This window comes from Tauraco erythrolophus, chromosome 6 (assembly GCF_009769465.1).
Source record: "Tauraco erythrolophus isolate bTauEry1 chromosome 6, bTauEry1.pri, whole genome shotgun sequence".
Taxonomy (NCBI): domain Eukaryota; kingdom Metazoa; phylum Chordata; class Aves; order Musophagiformes; family Musophagidae; genus Tauraco; species Tauraco erythrolophus.
The window spans coordinates 16,456,941-16,471,731 of NC_141470.1; the positions used below are offsets into that span (position 1 = coordinate 16,456,941).

At 44.0% G+C, this 14,791-nt stretch overlaps 1 protein-coding gene across 1 annotated transcript; it reads right to left on the reverse strand.

The window, feature by feature from the left end:
- Positions 1-4,236: 4,236 nt before the first annotated feature.
- Positions 4,237-7,401, reverse strand: FGF4 (fibroblast growth factor 4). The gene is made up of 3 exons (XM_086613945.1): positions 7,098-7,401; positions 6,164-6,267; positions 4,237-4,413 (listed from the first exon to the last, which is right to left on the reverse strand). Exons 1-3 carry the CDS (start codon positions 7,399-7,401, stop codon positions 4,237-4,239), a joined length of 585 nt encoding a protein of 194 aa, XP_086470071.1.
- Between the last annotated feature and the right edge of the window lie 7,390 nt (positions 7,402-14,791).

Genomic DNA, 14,791 nt, shown 5'->3' on the forward strand with positions numbered 1-14,791 from the left:
AATGCCAGAGGAGGAAGGTTTCTCTGGAGTTCTCTGTGACATCTCAAGCTGCTCCATCTGCGGTGGCAACAGGCCCGTATACTTTTGTGTGGGTAGGACCACATGTGCAGTGCTAGTACTCTGTGTGCTATGAACCTGCAAAGCTACTACTCTGAAATCTCACCTTCCTAAGAGCCAAGTCCTAGGATTTATCTCCGATCGTTAAAATTCTAATTGGATGCCTCCTCAAAGCTGAAACAAATATTTGTCCCTGGCTATAATTTTTTGTTATAATTCTGGAAGAATTGCAAGCATTGTAAACAAAAAAGTTAATTATGAAAAATGATTATATGTGTCTGCTTGCCTATTTATTTGGTCTCTATTCATAGGAGCATTAAACATGCTGCAGCTATATTTGTCCAGCTAAAAAAACCCCACCTGTGCTACGCATTTATAGAGCCTATATAATTTTAGAGAGACATTGCTCTTGCTCAGAGTGAGGACACTAGACATTCCCAGCTCATCTATTGCCTTCCTCTTTCTAGGAACAGGAAAAAGAGGTGAAGAGGTCTGTATCTTGGCATCTGGGTTTTGGGTTGTACGGTGGTTAGCTGGACAGACTCTTTTTGCTGTCAAGGTGTGTAAGATCAAACATGAATATTGTCATTCCTGTTACATATGGAATCATAGAATCATAGAATGGTTTGGGTTGGAAGAGACTTTACAGATCATCTAGTTCCAACCCCCCTGCCATGGGCAGGGACAGCTTCCATGAGATCGGGTTGCTCAAAGTCTCACCCAACCTGGCCTTGAGCACTTTCAGGGGTGGGGCAGTGACAGCTTCTCTGGGTAACCTGTTCCAGTGCCTCACTACCCTGGGATGTCCTTCCCTAATCCTTGGAAGGGTCTAAAACTGAAAGTACGTAAATTTGGAATAGTATGTGCAAGTGCATATGCGCGAACATTTATAAATAAAAGTTGTGCAAAAGAATCTTGCCATAAGGTGCACTACAAAGCACTTTATATTTCTATACACTTGCACGAGTATAGTCACTAATTGTAAAAAGAGGTAGTCTCTGAAATCATACAGGTAATCCTGCAATCTCCTACATTGATGTAGCCCTACTTCACAGAGAGAGAGAGAAGCAGTGCTCATTAAAGCCAAGAAAAAGGCAACCAAGTTTCATTTATAACATTAATATCTGGCATAAACTCCAAAGCTGGTTTGTGTCTCTGATCATTAATATTAGCTGCTGCAAGAAAAGCTGCCGTTTTCAATAATCACGCAAATAATATAAGTAAGAGTACTAGTGCGTGGCAGATGCAAGCATTGCGTATCTGTTACCGAGCTCATGAAGCTGGGCTTTGCTGGATGATTTCCAGCTTTGGCAGGGGGAACTTCAGCTGAGTAAGAAATCCAGGCTGTCATTTGTGAAGTATCTGGCATAGGTGCAAAGACTCCTCGGACTTTGGGAAAATGAAATAGCTTTTTTTTTTTTTTGTCTTTTGTTGCAGGATGTGTTCCCTCCCAAAGAGTTAAAATCAATACCAGGGTGCCATACATTGTAAACGTTTAGCATTTATTATGCATTTAAGTGTGCACAGCACATACACCACAGTCTTGAACAGCACCTGTATAAAACTACAGACAGATTCTGGTAAATGGTGAAAACTCATACCATGTAACGTTGTTATCAAGGTTTTACCACAATATTTCAAAGTTACAACAACTACCTCTGAGTATATCTTGTGTGAGGCCGTCAGTTGTGGATTTAATGGAGTGAAAAGTGACAAAGAAGAACCATTCCCAGAGAAAATCTTTGTGGTCTGATTTTGCTATCTGAAATCTGGAACGAAATTAACGTTTGTCAGAGGTAGCGGTGATAATTACACAATGATTACTCACATATAGAAAACATAGAAAGTACAGAAATCCCCCAGATTACAGAAAAAAAAAACATCTAAAAATCCTTAGGCGTGACATTTCCTAGGTGCTGTCTCTTGATTTGGCTTCCCTTTTATTTACTGTTATTTTTGTTTTGACAGCAGCTGGCTTAAGATCTGGTCCTGGTCTTTTCTGGTCTTACTGAACTTTGGTGAGTAGATTTTGTCTTCAAGGTCATGTGTAAGTAGAGGATACAAGCAAGTCTATACCATTACAAAGGAACAAAGGCTTTTGTGTAGGAATGTAAAGAGAAGAAAAAAAAAATCTGAACTCAGATTTACGTGTAGTCAGAAATAACTAGTTTAAATTGGAAGACGATCTGTAAACATCCTCTAAAGTCATCAAACATTGTGGTTAGTCCTGGTTCTCACTTAAAGTATCGATGCCCCAAAGACAATGTGTCTTTTAAAGAAAAGAAAGAAAGAAAGAAAGAAAGAAAGAAAGAAAGAAAGAAAGAAAGAAAGAAAGAAAGAAAGAAAGAAAGAAAGAAAGAAAGAAGAAGAAAGAAAGAAAGAAAAAGAAAGAAAGAAAGAAAGAAAGAAAGAAAGAAAGAAAGAAAGAAAGAAAGAAAAGAAAGAAAAGAAAGAAAGAAAGAAAGAAAGAAAGAAAGAAAGAAAGAAAGAAAGAAAGAAAGAAAGAAAGAAAGAAAGAAAGAAAGAAAGAAAGAAAGAAAGAAAGAAAGAAAGAAAGAAAGAAAGAAAAGAAAGAAAGAAAGAAAGAAGGAAGGAAGGAAGGACAAATGGATCCTTTCAGCGATTTCCCCACAATCAAACCTGTCTTTTCCTTCATCACATTAGAGACATGAGTTACACTTGCAAAATATATAAAGAAAAATATAGGGTTACTTGATGACGATATAGTACTGCAGCCTGACAGCTGTCTGCAAATATTTTCACCATGATTATCCTTACTAAAAGTAAACCACTGGGTAAAGATAGCTCAAACGTGACAAGGCTCAAATAGGATGCAACCAACTCCATCCTGAATACTTTTGGCTACATATGGAAAAAAAGTGAGATTTGGGATTACGATTGTTCCCTCAGGCCCTCCTCCAGAACTGTAAGACCAAGCAGAAGAGTGTGTACCTTCCTTCCATGCAGATTTTGTTAGGAGACTGGCTTTGAGAGTTAGTGAGGTAGAAATTAATCAACTTTGTCAGGGAATGAGACAGAAAAAAAAGCAGCATATTTCTCCTTCCAAACACTGCACCAAAAATAATAAATAGTACAAAACAACCTCGATTCCTTGTAATCAATCTAAATTCTCTCAATGAAGCTTGCGTTTTCTACGAACCAGCAAATGCTTTTGCCTTTTGAGAAATTGTGAGTATTATAGAGTTTCACAAACTTTGAAAAATGAATGTAGTCTCCAAATGTGAAAGGGAATTTGATTTGAATAAAATGTAATCTGTTCCCAGCAGCATGTTTCACAGTGCGCTCGTTGGGGAAGGGACAGACACTTTTGTTTTGTTTTAGCCTAATGCCAAGCAATCGTATCAAATCAAGCTTCCATTAAGGGCCACAAAAGATCGTATGCTCCTGTTTATCTAGATAGAAAAAGAAAAAAGCCCCAACTCTGCTGAGTTTATATAGGTGTTTAAGCCTCTCTACTGCCTGGCAGCTCTAAGAAGACTGACTGCAGGAAAGTTCAAAGTTCAGCACTGGCAGATCTAAAAACAGATTTGTGGGGTAGCTCTTCAGCACCGCGCTTTCTGTACCGAGGTAAGCCGATACTGTTCCAATTAAATAGCAATGCCGCACAAAGGAGGTCAGGCATTGTGTGTGGCTCCACGCTGGCATCCCACCCAGGCACCTCCGCCAGCGCTCCTTCTTGGAGGCCAAGAGCTTCTTTGGGAGTCACGGGGGGTTTGGAAAACACGCAGAGGAGAACAAAGCCACTATAACAAACAAACAAACAAACACGCGTACAACGATAGACACCGTACAACACACAAACAGTGCAAAACATTGTAACAGAGGAACTGAGTTTCACCTGGTTTATGACACGGAGTAGCAGCACACCTGTGATAACTTAAAAACGAATTAAATAAACCACAAAGCAAAAAGTCTGTTGCACCACGAAATGATATACCTTGGGTTGGAGGTTTGTTTTGTTTTCAGAACTTAAAAAAAAAAAAAATAATCAGAACTATAAATAAATTTTGTGGCAATATATACAGATTTAAATTATTAACTTAAATATCTTACACCTGCTCTTGCATAAAACTCTCCAGTAAAAGTGCACCATGTTTCTTTTCCCCAAACGTGTTCTGTGTCTTCCCCTGTGCTGAGGTAGGTCTGAAGGGAGATGTCTCAGATTCTAGGAAGAAAATGTGTCACTGTCATTGTGGGAGATACTTTATTGCCTTTCTTTGTTCTTCCATTTTTGCTCAGGGCTATGTACATCCCGGGGTAAATCCTGGATTCGTAAGCATTGTAGTTGTTTGGCAGGAGAATCTCTTTGAATTTGCACTCGTCATTGAAATGGGTCTGAAATGAAAAGGGAAGAATGAGAGGGAAGGAATTTTAAACATCAGGTGTGGAAACATTCTTACTACTAGGTGTAGAAGGTGTGCTGCAGGGAGATGTTCAGCTGACTGCCCCCCACTTAGTAATCTTTTGAAGTGGTCGCCCAAATGAAGCTTCAAACAGGACTTGGGAGTCAAAGGATCATTAAGGATGCTGTGTCCAGGCCAGGTATGTACACCTAAAGTTGGGAAGGACACCCGTAGCAACGTCTGTGCTCTTGAGGGAGAGGGACATATTTTAACAGAGCTGCAGTGGGGTAAGGCCCAAGCCCAATTCTGCTGCCCTGCTCATCTAATTACTCAGCAGTTGTCCTACCAACCAGCAATAAATCTCCTGAGAGGTTTCAGAAAAATCTGAATGGTAGCACTTTCTCATACTGCTTGAGGAGAAAGAGGCATTTTAAAGACACTCAGTGTGGGCAATATTTTCTCCTTCTTTGGTTTTAAAATAGAAGGAAGGGTTTGGGTTCACTTGTGTTAATGGATCAGGAAAACAGAGCTGACAAAATGCACACTTCTAGTGAAGAGGTTTCATTTGTAACTAAGTACAAAGAGGGACAGGTGTTACAAGTGTGTTGTTATCTGCAGAGTAACAAATGAACTCATCCCTTATGATTGGGCAAAAGTCTAGGGTTTGGCAAGAGAAGTCTCAGCCTGCCAAGCTGAGCACTGCACTGGCAGTTACTTCATCCAGGACACCAAAGCAGCAGTCTTCATAGAAATGATGCAAAGGGAGCTCTTGCACTTTAGTGATTGATTCTGCCTGGCTTTTATATCAGTCAAAGTCCTCTTTAACAGGACTGATGCCCTAGAAAATAATTCTTGATCCTTCATGTCTTCATGGGAAAATGCCCTAGTTAACTTCGACATAGTTTGGCTTCGACATAGTTTGGCTCTTCCTCAGCCCAAGTTTCTTCAAAGCATATTTGAGAAACACGGAATAGAAAAGCCGTGGGTAAGGAAAGAGACTCAGGAACATGGGTTTGAAATGATGTTGAGCAGAGTAACTTTCACAGAGGTGAACTCAAAAGCAGGACAGCTCAACATGAGTGAAGACATGCACTGTTATTGTCCATCCTAAGTATATTTTATAAGATGCCTTGATCTTTTCCACATATCCAATGTGAGAAAAGTTCTGTATTGCCTCCTAATAGATCTGCCTTCTTATAAATAGAAGACCAAACCTTGAGGATGCTGAACTCTCATGGGAACAGATTGTCTGATCAAGAGCATTAACGAAGAGTGATCTATAGGTATGTGACAGGCACTGATTCATCCCATCCTAACAGATGATTTGTGGGCGCCTGGCAGATCACAAGTTCAAATGCACTCTAAGAGAGAGAGTGAGTGACTGCCATACCTGCTTAAGGCTATTTGTACTTAAATACAAGAAAGATATGGCCTGAGGCTAGCTTGAGGTCTTGTCACACAAGTGACTGACTACTCTGTTGGTCTATGTGGTAGGCAAGATGGGTAGCCATGGGTTGGGTGACTAGTTTTTATGGGAGAACCAAGGAAGTTTTATTTCAAAAGCTCAGTAAGCAGCATACATGGACAGCACACCTTCTGTTGGCAAGGCAGTGAGGACTGCTCTGTGTTGCCTGACCCAGGAGGGGCAAGGATGGGGCATGGGCAGCTTTTAGCATCATGCACACCTCTCACCCCAGCTGACCATGATTCCCTCCCCAGACACACAATTGGTGGCTACTTACGGATCCATAGAGTTTGCCTTTGCTGTTCATGGCCACGAAGAGTCCACTTCTAACACCAAATATGCTCACCACTCCTCTTTCCACGGGAGAGATTTCCAGCAGACCTACAGAAGAGATGCAGGAATCAGAGGGACAAAGGGCTGTGCCCTGAAGGAGTGTGTGGTGCTAGTGCTGCTCTCACCCAAAGGCTCACATCCCCAGTGTGTTGTGGATCCCCATGCCCCAGCACTGCTGTGGGTGGCCTCAGAACCCCAGCCTCCCACTCCACATGCTTCCCCATGCTCCATGCTGGGACCTATCTTCTTTTAGCTAAGTATCTATTTTTACTTCTCCCCCAGGCATCCTCCTGTATAGACAGAGTTAAAATAAGCCAGAGTGTGCTTGGGGCAGATGAAACATTTGTCATCACGCAGCTTATATCCGCTCCCCCCGGATCTTATTGTTTCAGTTGGATATCAGAGTCATGGGGCCACGGGGTTAAGTCTCCAGCAGATGCTTTTCAAGTTTGGGGGAGAGCCGGGCCCTGGCTAAGCTCTCCCCAGCTCCTGCCTGAAATGGGCTGCCCACGGACTGCAGATCCTCCAGATGTTGAGGCAACCCCGACACCTGATGCCTGTCGGCGGCAACGGGACGGCACAGTTCTGAGCAGCAGCTCCGATGAGCTCCGCCGGAGCGCCCGATTAGCTCCGCCGACGCCCCGCTACCCCCGGCGCTCGTCGCCCTCGGGGGGAGCCGAGGCGGGCAGCACTGCGGTGCCGTGGGGGGTGGACTTTTTAGGGGAGTTAGAGATCTGCCATGCACCCACCCTCCCTTTGGCGCGTACCGCTCTCCGGGGCAGGTGAGTCGCTCCGCGCCCGCGGAACCGCCCTCGGGGGCGGTTCCGCGGGCGCGGAGCGGCTCACCTGCTCCTCCGCGGGGGTGGTCAGCGGCTTACTGTATCGATTCTCGCTGTGGATCCCGTCGATGCGGCCGTCGGGCAGGACCTGGATGTGGAAACCGATGCCCACGTTGCAGTAGAGGCGCCGCAAGCGCTTGATGCCCAAGAGGTAGTCGCCGTCGCGGGTGGCATCGCGGCGTTCGGCCGGAAGGCGAGCGACGGAGCGGGCGAAGAGAGTCGCGTCCCAGCGGCGTTGGCGGGGTCCGGTGGGGAGGCGACCCGGGGGTGACCGGCCGCGTACCGCCCCCGGCCACAGCAGCCCCAGGAGCAGCGCCGGTAGTAGCGCCGCGGGGAGAGGCATCCCGGCTAAGGGCGGGTAGCCACGGGCCGGTGGCCTGTCACTCCGAAAAAGACACTCGTCCCCCAGCTCTCGCTTTATACTGAAGTCAAAGAAGGGGGAAGGAAAAAAAAAAAAAAAAAAAAAAAAGAAGAGAAAACCAGCAAAACCCAAAACAGAACAAGAAAAAGAAAAAAAAAAAAGCGAGGCGGGAGGGAGGGGGGAGGGAGAAGGAGGCAGCCCCGCGCTTAGTCCCTCGAGGATCTGTGGTTTCTCTGGGCTGGCTACATGGAGAGGAAATCCTGGGAGCAAGAGCTTCTGAACTTGATCTCAACTCCAGGAGTCTTGTCTGAAGTGCTGATCTTCTTCTATAGCTGCTCAGCCATAGCACTTTAGCCCTAGCCACGATATTTATATATCCATGTGCGTTGGTACCTATTACATCACCACCTACTGCTGTCTGCTGCAGCCCTCCGGTTTAGCTGAAAGTCAAATTATCACCCCTAGATGCTTAACAACTCCAAAGCGTCTTGAAAGGAAAGGGTGAGCAGCACTGCTGCTAAAAAAGAGGGACAGCACAAACTTTTAAAAAGAAAAGGTCATATTTTGCGTTCATCACAGCAGCCTCCTTCTTCTTCTCTTCTTTTTCCTTTCTTTTCCTTCCTTCCTCTGTCTCTCCCCTTCTTTCTTTCTCTTATTTTCTTTCTTTCTCTTCATTTCTTTTTCTCTCTCTCTTTCTTTTTCTATTTTTTCTCTTTTTCTTTCTCTATTTCTCTCTTTCTTTTCTAACTTTTTCTTTAGTTTTTTCTCTCTCTCTTTCTCTCTCTCTCTTTCTTTCCCTCTCCTCTCTTTTTTCCTCTTTCTTTCTCTTTTTCTCTTTCACAAGTGCTCACAAATGCTAATACAGGACACAAAAATCAAAGAATGCCCAGCACACTTTTCCCCAACACAATGTATGACCTTGTGGAAATCTGTGGAATTTCAGCTTTTGCTGTATCCAAGCGACATGGTTTACAGTTTGCTGGATGCAGAAAAATTCCCTTCATTAAAAGCCAAAATAGTTGTTGCATGGGAGGTTTAAGAAATAAAAAATGAAAGAACTTGCAAAACAGATTAACAAAGGAAAGGGCCAAGGCTTTAACAAAGAGGAAAACATTTAAAGAGGCAGCATGTGCTCAAAAGCAGTAATAATGTAACTGATTCTAAATATCCCTTTAAGAAATGTGGAGCTCCCTCTTGGTCACTGGACTGACAGGGGCTGTAGTGACATGAGTTTGTTCCTGAGCTTTAGAGGCTGCCTGTTCATGCAAGTATTGCTGCGCTTTTTAATGATATGACTATTTTCTGGTCTTTACTATGCGTGCGCTTACTGAGATGTTGCTGTTGTGTTTCAATGATGCAGTTGTTCTTAGGTAATTACTTCATTTGGTTGAAGTTCATGAAAATGAAGCGCAGTATTTAAAAGCAGGAGAGGTTTTGACCCCATCAGCCTAGAATTACTTTGTTTAGAGTGAATCCCATATGTTTTGTCACCTCTCTTACCTTAAGCCTCAGCCCTCAACAGGTTTTCAGAACCAACAGGTGAGGAGACATTAGGACAATCTTGGAAGGTTCTGAATTAATATGAAAGTGTGTGTGGTGGGGGGGAAGCGGTTTGTGACTCAAGTCCTTTATAGCCTGAGGACAGTTTAGTCTTTCACGCCAGTTAAGCTCTCCCGCTGTTCCAGCAAAGGATGCGAGAGAAAAGAGAATTGCCCCAAGCCAGATGACAGCTCACCTAGGTGTGGAAAGTCTCTGACCTTCGCTAAATCTGAGCAAACTTAGATGATGTGCTTTTATTTCTACTTGTGAGATGCATATACACTCTGTGTGTGTGTATGTGTGTGCGTATTCCTCCTACCACACCTCTCAGGATGGAAAAGAAACTACTGTTGCTATTGTGGGTGATTGCAATCTGATGCTACAGAGGTAAAAGACTCCTAAGTGTAGTTTTGTCTTAGTGTCACACAAGTTAACTTCTCTGTGCGTATTTAAAGGCAGCAGAAATTAGATTTTTCTCTGTGGAGGTCTCCAGGCTGGTAAATCCATTGAGATTCAATGCATTTACTACACTTCTGTTTGCATCAGGTCTGTGCTGGTGGATCAGTTCTGGATGAAAGGGCTGAGCATCAGACAAAGCTGCTCATGGCTTTGGAAACTGCTCTGCCGAGGCTGCGCTGGACACCTCATCCTTCCCCATGGTCCTTAGAACAGCATGATCCCACCTCACTTCAAAATCTGAACTGTTAGCAAACGGCAGTGGACAAATCTGAGATTAAGTTTATTTACCCTCTGAAGGATAAGGCCAAGGAGTGGTGCTTCTGCCAACACACCCTACCAGAAGGCTTCCCTCCTGTAGCAGAAGCATAGTCCAACATCCACAGCTACTGAGTCATGGTCAGGTCTGCTCGGCCTTACTGCCACTGACAGCGATTGTCTCTGACCCAAAAAAAGCAAGAACTCTGAGGCCTTAGCTCTGTCAGTGTGAAAGCATGTTAAAGATTAAAGCTATGGATGTGCACAGGAGGGGCCCAGAGGGCTATGGTACCTTCACCGCTTTGGGAAATATGGAAATGGGTCCTAAAATGCCCTGTTAGGCTCTGAGTCCATCTGATTGCAAGATCAGGTCCTAAATGATTACACCGAGCACCCAGAATATGGAATTATATTGTCACAATATCACTGATTGGTAAGGGACACATCTACAAGCTCATTCTTAAACTTGTTACAGAATTAAACAGCATTCTTTCCATAAAGGCTTCAAATAAACCTTTCTGAGATGAAAAGCATCAGGTTTTCAGCTAAGAATGAAACCATGAAGTTTGGTTTTGCTTTCAAATTGGCATCCTCTTGTGTGTGTGAGCTTGCGCACAGTCTACCTATGAAACACTAGTCCTGGTGCTCCAAAGCCCTCTGATCGCCAGGTTGTTCATATCCGTGAAAAACACGTAAAGATGAGAGCAAAGCAAAACTGCAGCATTTTCAATTTGCATCAGGTGTAAATGACAGGTGGAAACTGCTGACGCTCGGGGTCTTTAAGCTGCAACACAGACATTGTCAGTTGGGAATTATTGTTGCAGGAAACCATTAAAGCAAGATGTTCTCTATGGAAGCCAACAAAACCATGCCAGCCAGGCTCTCCAGGGCAGAGCCAAGAACCAACCCCCCGAACATGCCATCAGCTTTCACACAGTGAAGGGGAGTTGAGTGTCTCCAGATCATCCCGTAACTAATTCTTCTGAATCTTCTGTATCGTGCCGTGCTCCACTGCTGTGTGCCCCCTATGTCTTGAGTCACACACTCTTTCACAGCAATCATTTAAATATTAAACCAGGTAAAATGTCTTCATCTTTGTACTGGCTCTGTTCCCTAAGAAGCATATGGAGATCTCGCAGTTCAGACAGCTCATTTTCCAAATTCCTCTAGGCTTAAAGTATAAAAAAGAAGAAAGGATTCACAGAATTCAGGTCCACACCTAGGTTCAAGCCTTGTATCACGTATTCTGAAAGAAGAAGGGAAAAGAACAAGGCAACTGGAATATCCTTACAACCTTTACGGAAATTATTCTGCACTTGCACTGGCACAGCAGTGTTCCCAACTTGGCTCTGCATCTATATCTCTAAAGGGGTCTAGGTCCACAATTTAAAAATCAATTTACATGTTTATTAATCCCAGTAAGTAGATGTAAATGACCCTGAAAGATATCGCTCGTCAGCTTTTCTGTCAAAGGCAAATATTGTACCGAGATCCTTTGATCTGGAAGGACAGGGAGTGGACTGGAAGGGGCACGAAGTATATTGTTAGGAGAAAAACCCTTTCACCATGTTTGCGCACTGTGAAGACATGGCAAAAAACCAAGCCTGTACCCCAGCTCCCCCTTTGCCCACACCCCTTTTAATTATGATTATTTCAGAAGACAACTACCCAGCGATCTGCAGAAGGGACCCGCCTGAGAAAGCTTTCTCACGTTCACGTCTGGCTGCCTCTTGTGTGAGCAGGGGCAGTGGTCCTGGGAGAGGAGGCAGGCTGGAATGCAGCGCGGTGCTGGGGGCCCAAGCCCCGAATGGCTGGGGTCACTGGGAGACCTTCGCCATCCAGGCCTCTGCTGCCTGCATAACACACATACCCCCACACAAGCTAGCGAGCCATATGCACTCTTTTCTTTTTTTTTTTTCCCCCCTCTGTTTGCAGCTGGTCTATTTGATCTCTGTGTGCCTGGGCTGTTTGCTGTTGTGAGCGTCTTGCCATGATCAAAACCTTATTATCTCGAGCGATGTTGTAGTGTTATATATTGGAAAAGGGCAGTGGAGTATAGCAGCAGGCAGCTACAATATTGGGCAGATAACAAAGGCACCAGTAACCTCTCTCTAGTGTATTTGGATTGATTCAGCAAGAGGACTGAACATCACTTTCTTTGTGATGGGTATGGACTTTTTCAATGGCTATTCCCTCTGCTGTTGTTGACCTTGTGCAGTTGTACATCTCTATGTATCTCAGCAGAGATCAAAGGGGACAGGACTGCATCCATCTATGTGTCTTTGGTAGGTCTTCAGTGGCTTAGATGTTGCAATTCACAGTGCCAGCTTGTGACCATGCTGCTCATATACACCCACTGCTGCAGGGACAGGCACCAAGGAGCTCCAACTGGAAGATCAAACCACATTTGACTTTCTGTGAACTACATTCAGTGTCCTAGCAGCCTTTTTCTCAGCTTCTGTGCACAGAATTAATTAATTAGTTTATTTTACTTTGTTGCTTTTGAGCTGTAAGGTTGTTATTCCTGCAACATCAAATTAAACATGAGATGAAAGGTGTGAGGTGGTGGTGTTGTGACAGTGACCCTCTGGGAGACCCGAGGCTGTTAGCCAAGCAACCTGATGTGGCCATGGCAAGCCATTTCTTTGTCCTGCTGGTCCTTCTCACTGACTGACGTATGAACAGCTCTCAGGTGAAGAAACACGTCTGGACCATGTTACACCCTCTGCTTCCCAGCCTGTTTCTGCAGGCTGCAGCTTTGCTCCATGCTCTTCTTTCTCTGTGCATTCCCCACAGCAAATATTCCCAACCCTACTGCTGCTACTGCTCCATATCTCCAGCAGTTTTCTTTGCTCCGTTGGCTTTTGCTCTGTTATCAGCTCTTTTTTTCTGCACGTTCTTCCCTTTGTCCACTACCCTCTCCCTTTTTCTGTAGCTGTTCAACTCTCTTCTCTGTCCTCAGGGCAAGATGACAGGCTTATAGAAATAAATGCCCTTCATGGAAGTTACATTCCTGGTAAAGGATGACAACACCCAGACCTTAACTGCAGGCTGAAGGATCTGTCCTACCTGGTGGATCTTCTGCAGTCGCCTTTATGGTGCCGCTGCTTACTCAAATGTATGAACTATAGCTGGCATGAAAATGAGCTTTGGGGAGCAATGTCATGAGAGACAGCTAAGGGAGGGACTCTTAGCAGCCCTAAGTGGGATTTCTCTCTGATGTTGTGATTAGTGTCAGTTCCTGAAGCCTGGGATGCTTTTTTGTGGGGTCGTAGGTCAAGTGGAGAACATGGAGGATCTGAGAACTTCTCAGGAGTATCATTGGAGTTGTATTATTGAAGAGCAGGACAGTGGGATGGGACAAAGGACATGTCCTGGAAAGTCATCAGTCAAGCCAGATTGTTTTTGAGAGCAACCATGTCCCAGGGTCTTGTCATAGCCTTACAACTCTCGTTCTCATGAAGTTTGAACCAAGGTCTGGAGAGGAAGTCTGCTAAGAACCTGGATGGAGAAACACGTTCAGAGGGCTCCAGTTATTAATGTAGGTCTTTAAAAAAAAAATTAGTTCCCAGCCAGGCTCATTCTTACACTAAAACTCACATGCTTATACTTTCATATTCATTGCTGACATTTCTACATGTGCTATTTTGTTCTTCCTTGTCCTGTATTCTTTTTACCTATTGAAATTATAAACATTTTAAAACTAAAAATATACATTTTTTTCCTTTTGTCAGATTATGGCACACACACTTTTGCTGATACATTACTTGTCACTCTGCCAAACAAAACTGGTAAAAGGAAACATAATAGAAAATGAGTTTTGAGAATCAGGGTAAGTGTTTGTTAAGCTTATTTTTATTATTATTATTGTGGGAAATAGTAGCTTAAGTTAACTTTTTGTGTGAGAATGTTTTAGCTGACTTTGAGTGTAGCATAATTGGTTTACATGAGTCTGTTCAACATGTGGCCTCTCTTGTATGAATCATTTTTTACCGGTGGCTAACGTGAAGAAAACTGGCTGTTGTAAGCAAATGACGTGTATTGCTGAATTTTAAAACTTCCCAGCAAAGCACCACTTAAAATCTGTCAGAACATATATGGACATAGCTGTACAATTCATAACCTCTCCAAGCATGTAGGAGACTAGCTTTTCCAGTTGACCTTTAGTGTCACAACCATGAAACAAACAGACATTTCTTTTCCTTATTTACTCTTGGACTTTTCGTGGTGCTCATCACGGCAAGGTCTGAGTCCTCTGAGGATGTTAGTGGCCATATCCTCAGAATAACTCCGTGACCTGGGTGTTGCTATCCTCCTTCCCAGCCCGTTTCTCACCGTGACAGTGAGGGGCAGCTGTACTGCTTTCATGTACATCTAAGGCAGCAGAGGGGGAATCAAGACCAGGTTGTGGAAGATCTGCATGATCTGTTGGGGTTAATGAACTACTGTGGTAGAGGTTCTCAAAACCAGCCTAGTGGACAAGTCACTTTCCCAACGTGGCACAGTGTGCAGAGAACCTACGATGTTGACTCTGACCCCAAGGACAGGACAGCTGCACATGTCCAGCAGGAGCACGGTGCTCACCTGCACCAGGAGACACATCTGGGCTCCTTTGATTTTGCATGAGTTCTGCACCATACTCCCTAATGGGCTGTGGAGGCTGGAATACAGAGGTCCTGAGATCTCTCCAAATACTCTGCTTTCTTAATAGCTACCAATGGTGTTGGCAACGGCTAAAACTTTATCTTGCACCCTGGCACGCAAAAGGCCCTGAAAACAGTTATAAAAACACAATTGAAAGACAGGTTGCTCAGACAAGTAATCAGTTCACTACTACATGACTCTTGATGAAGCAGCCAAAAACACCTGTACAGATTGCTGAGTGAACTTTTGAAAAGTAAACTGCAAGCCAAGAAATATACACAGATAACAGCTCTGGAGCTTGAAGACCAACCAGCGTGGAGGTTACCCATCAAATTCTGTGTTGCTTGAAGCTAGCGACAGCAGTAATATGTTAGGTAAAATGTAATTTCTTCCCCTTCAGTTCATTTGGAAAGAAAAACTAAGCCAGACATGCAGCTAAGAAGCATATTGCAAAATTGCGTGAAACAGGTTATCC

Excerpts from the sequence above, each read along its gene's own strand:
- FGF4 (XM_086613945.1), bottom strand. The coding sequence starts at position 7,401 with ATGCCTCTCCCCGCGGCGCTACTACCGGCGCTGCTCCTGGGGCTGCTG. Across the intron at positions 6,268-7,097 it reads CCACAGCGAGAATCGATACA|GTCTGCTGGAAATCTCTCCC; the intron begins GTAAGCCGCTGA and ends TCTCTTCTGTAG. Across the intron at positions 4,414-6,163 it reads AAGGCAAACTCTATGGATCC|ACCCATTTCAATGACGAGTG; the intron begins GTAAGTAGCCAC and ends TTTTCATTTCAG.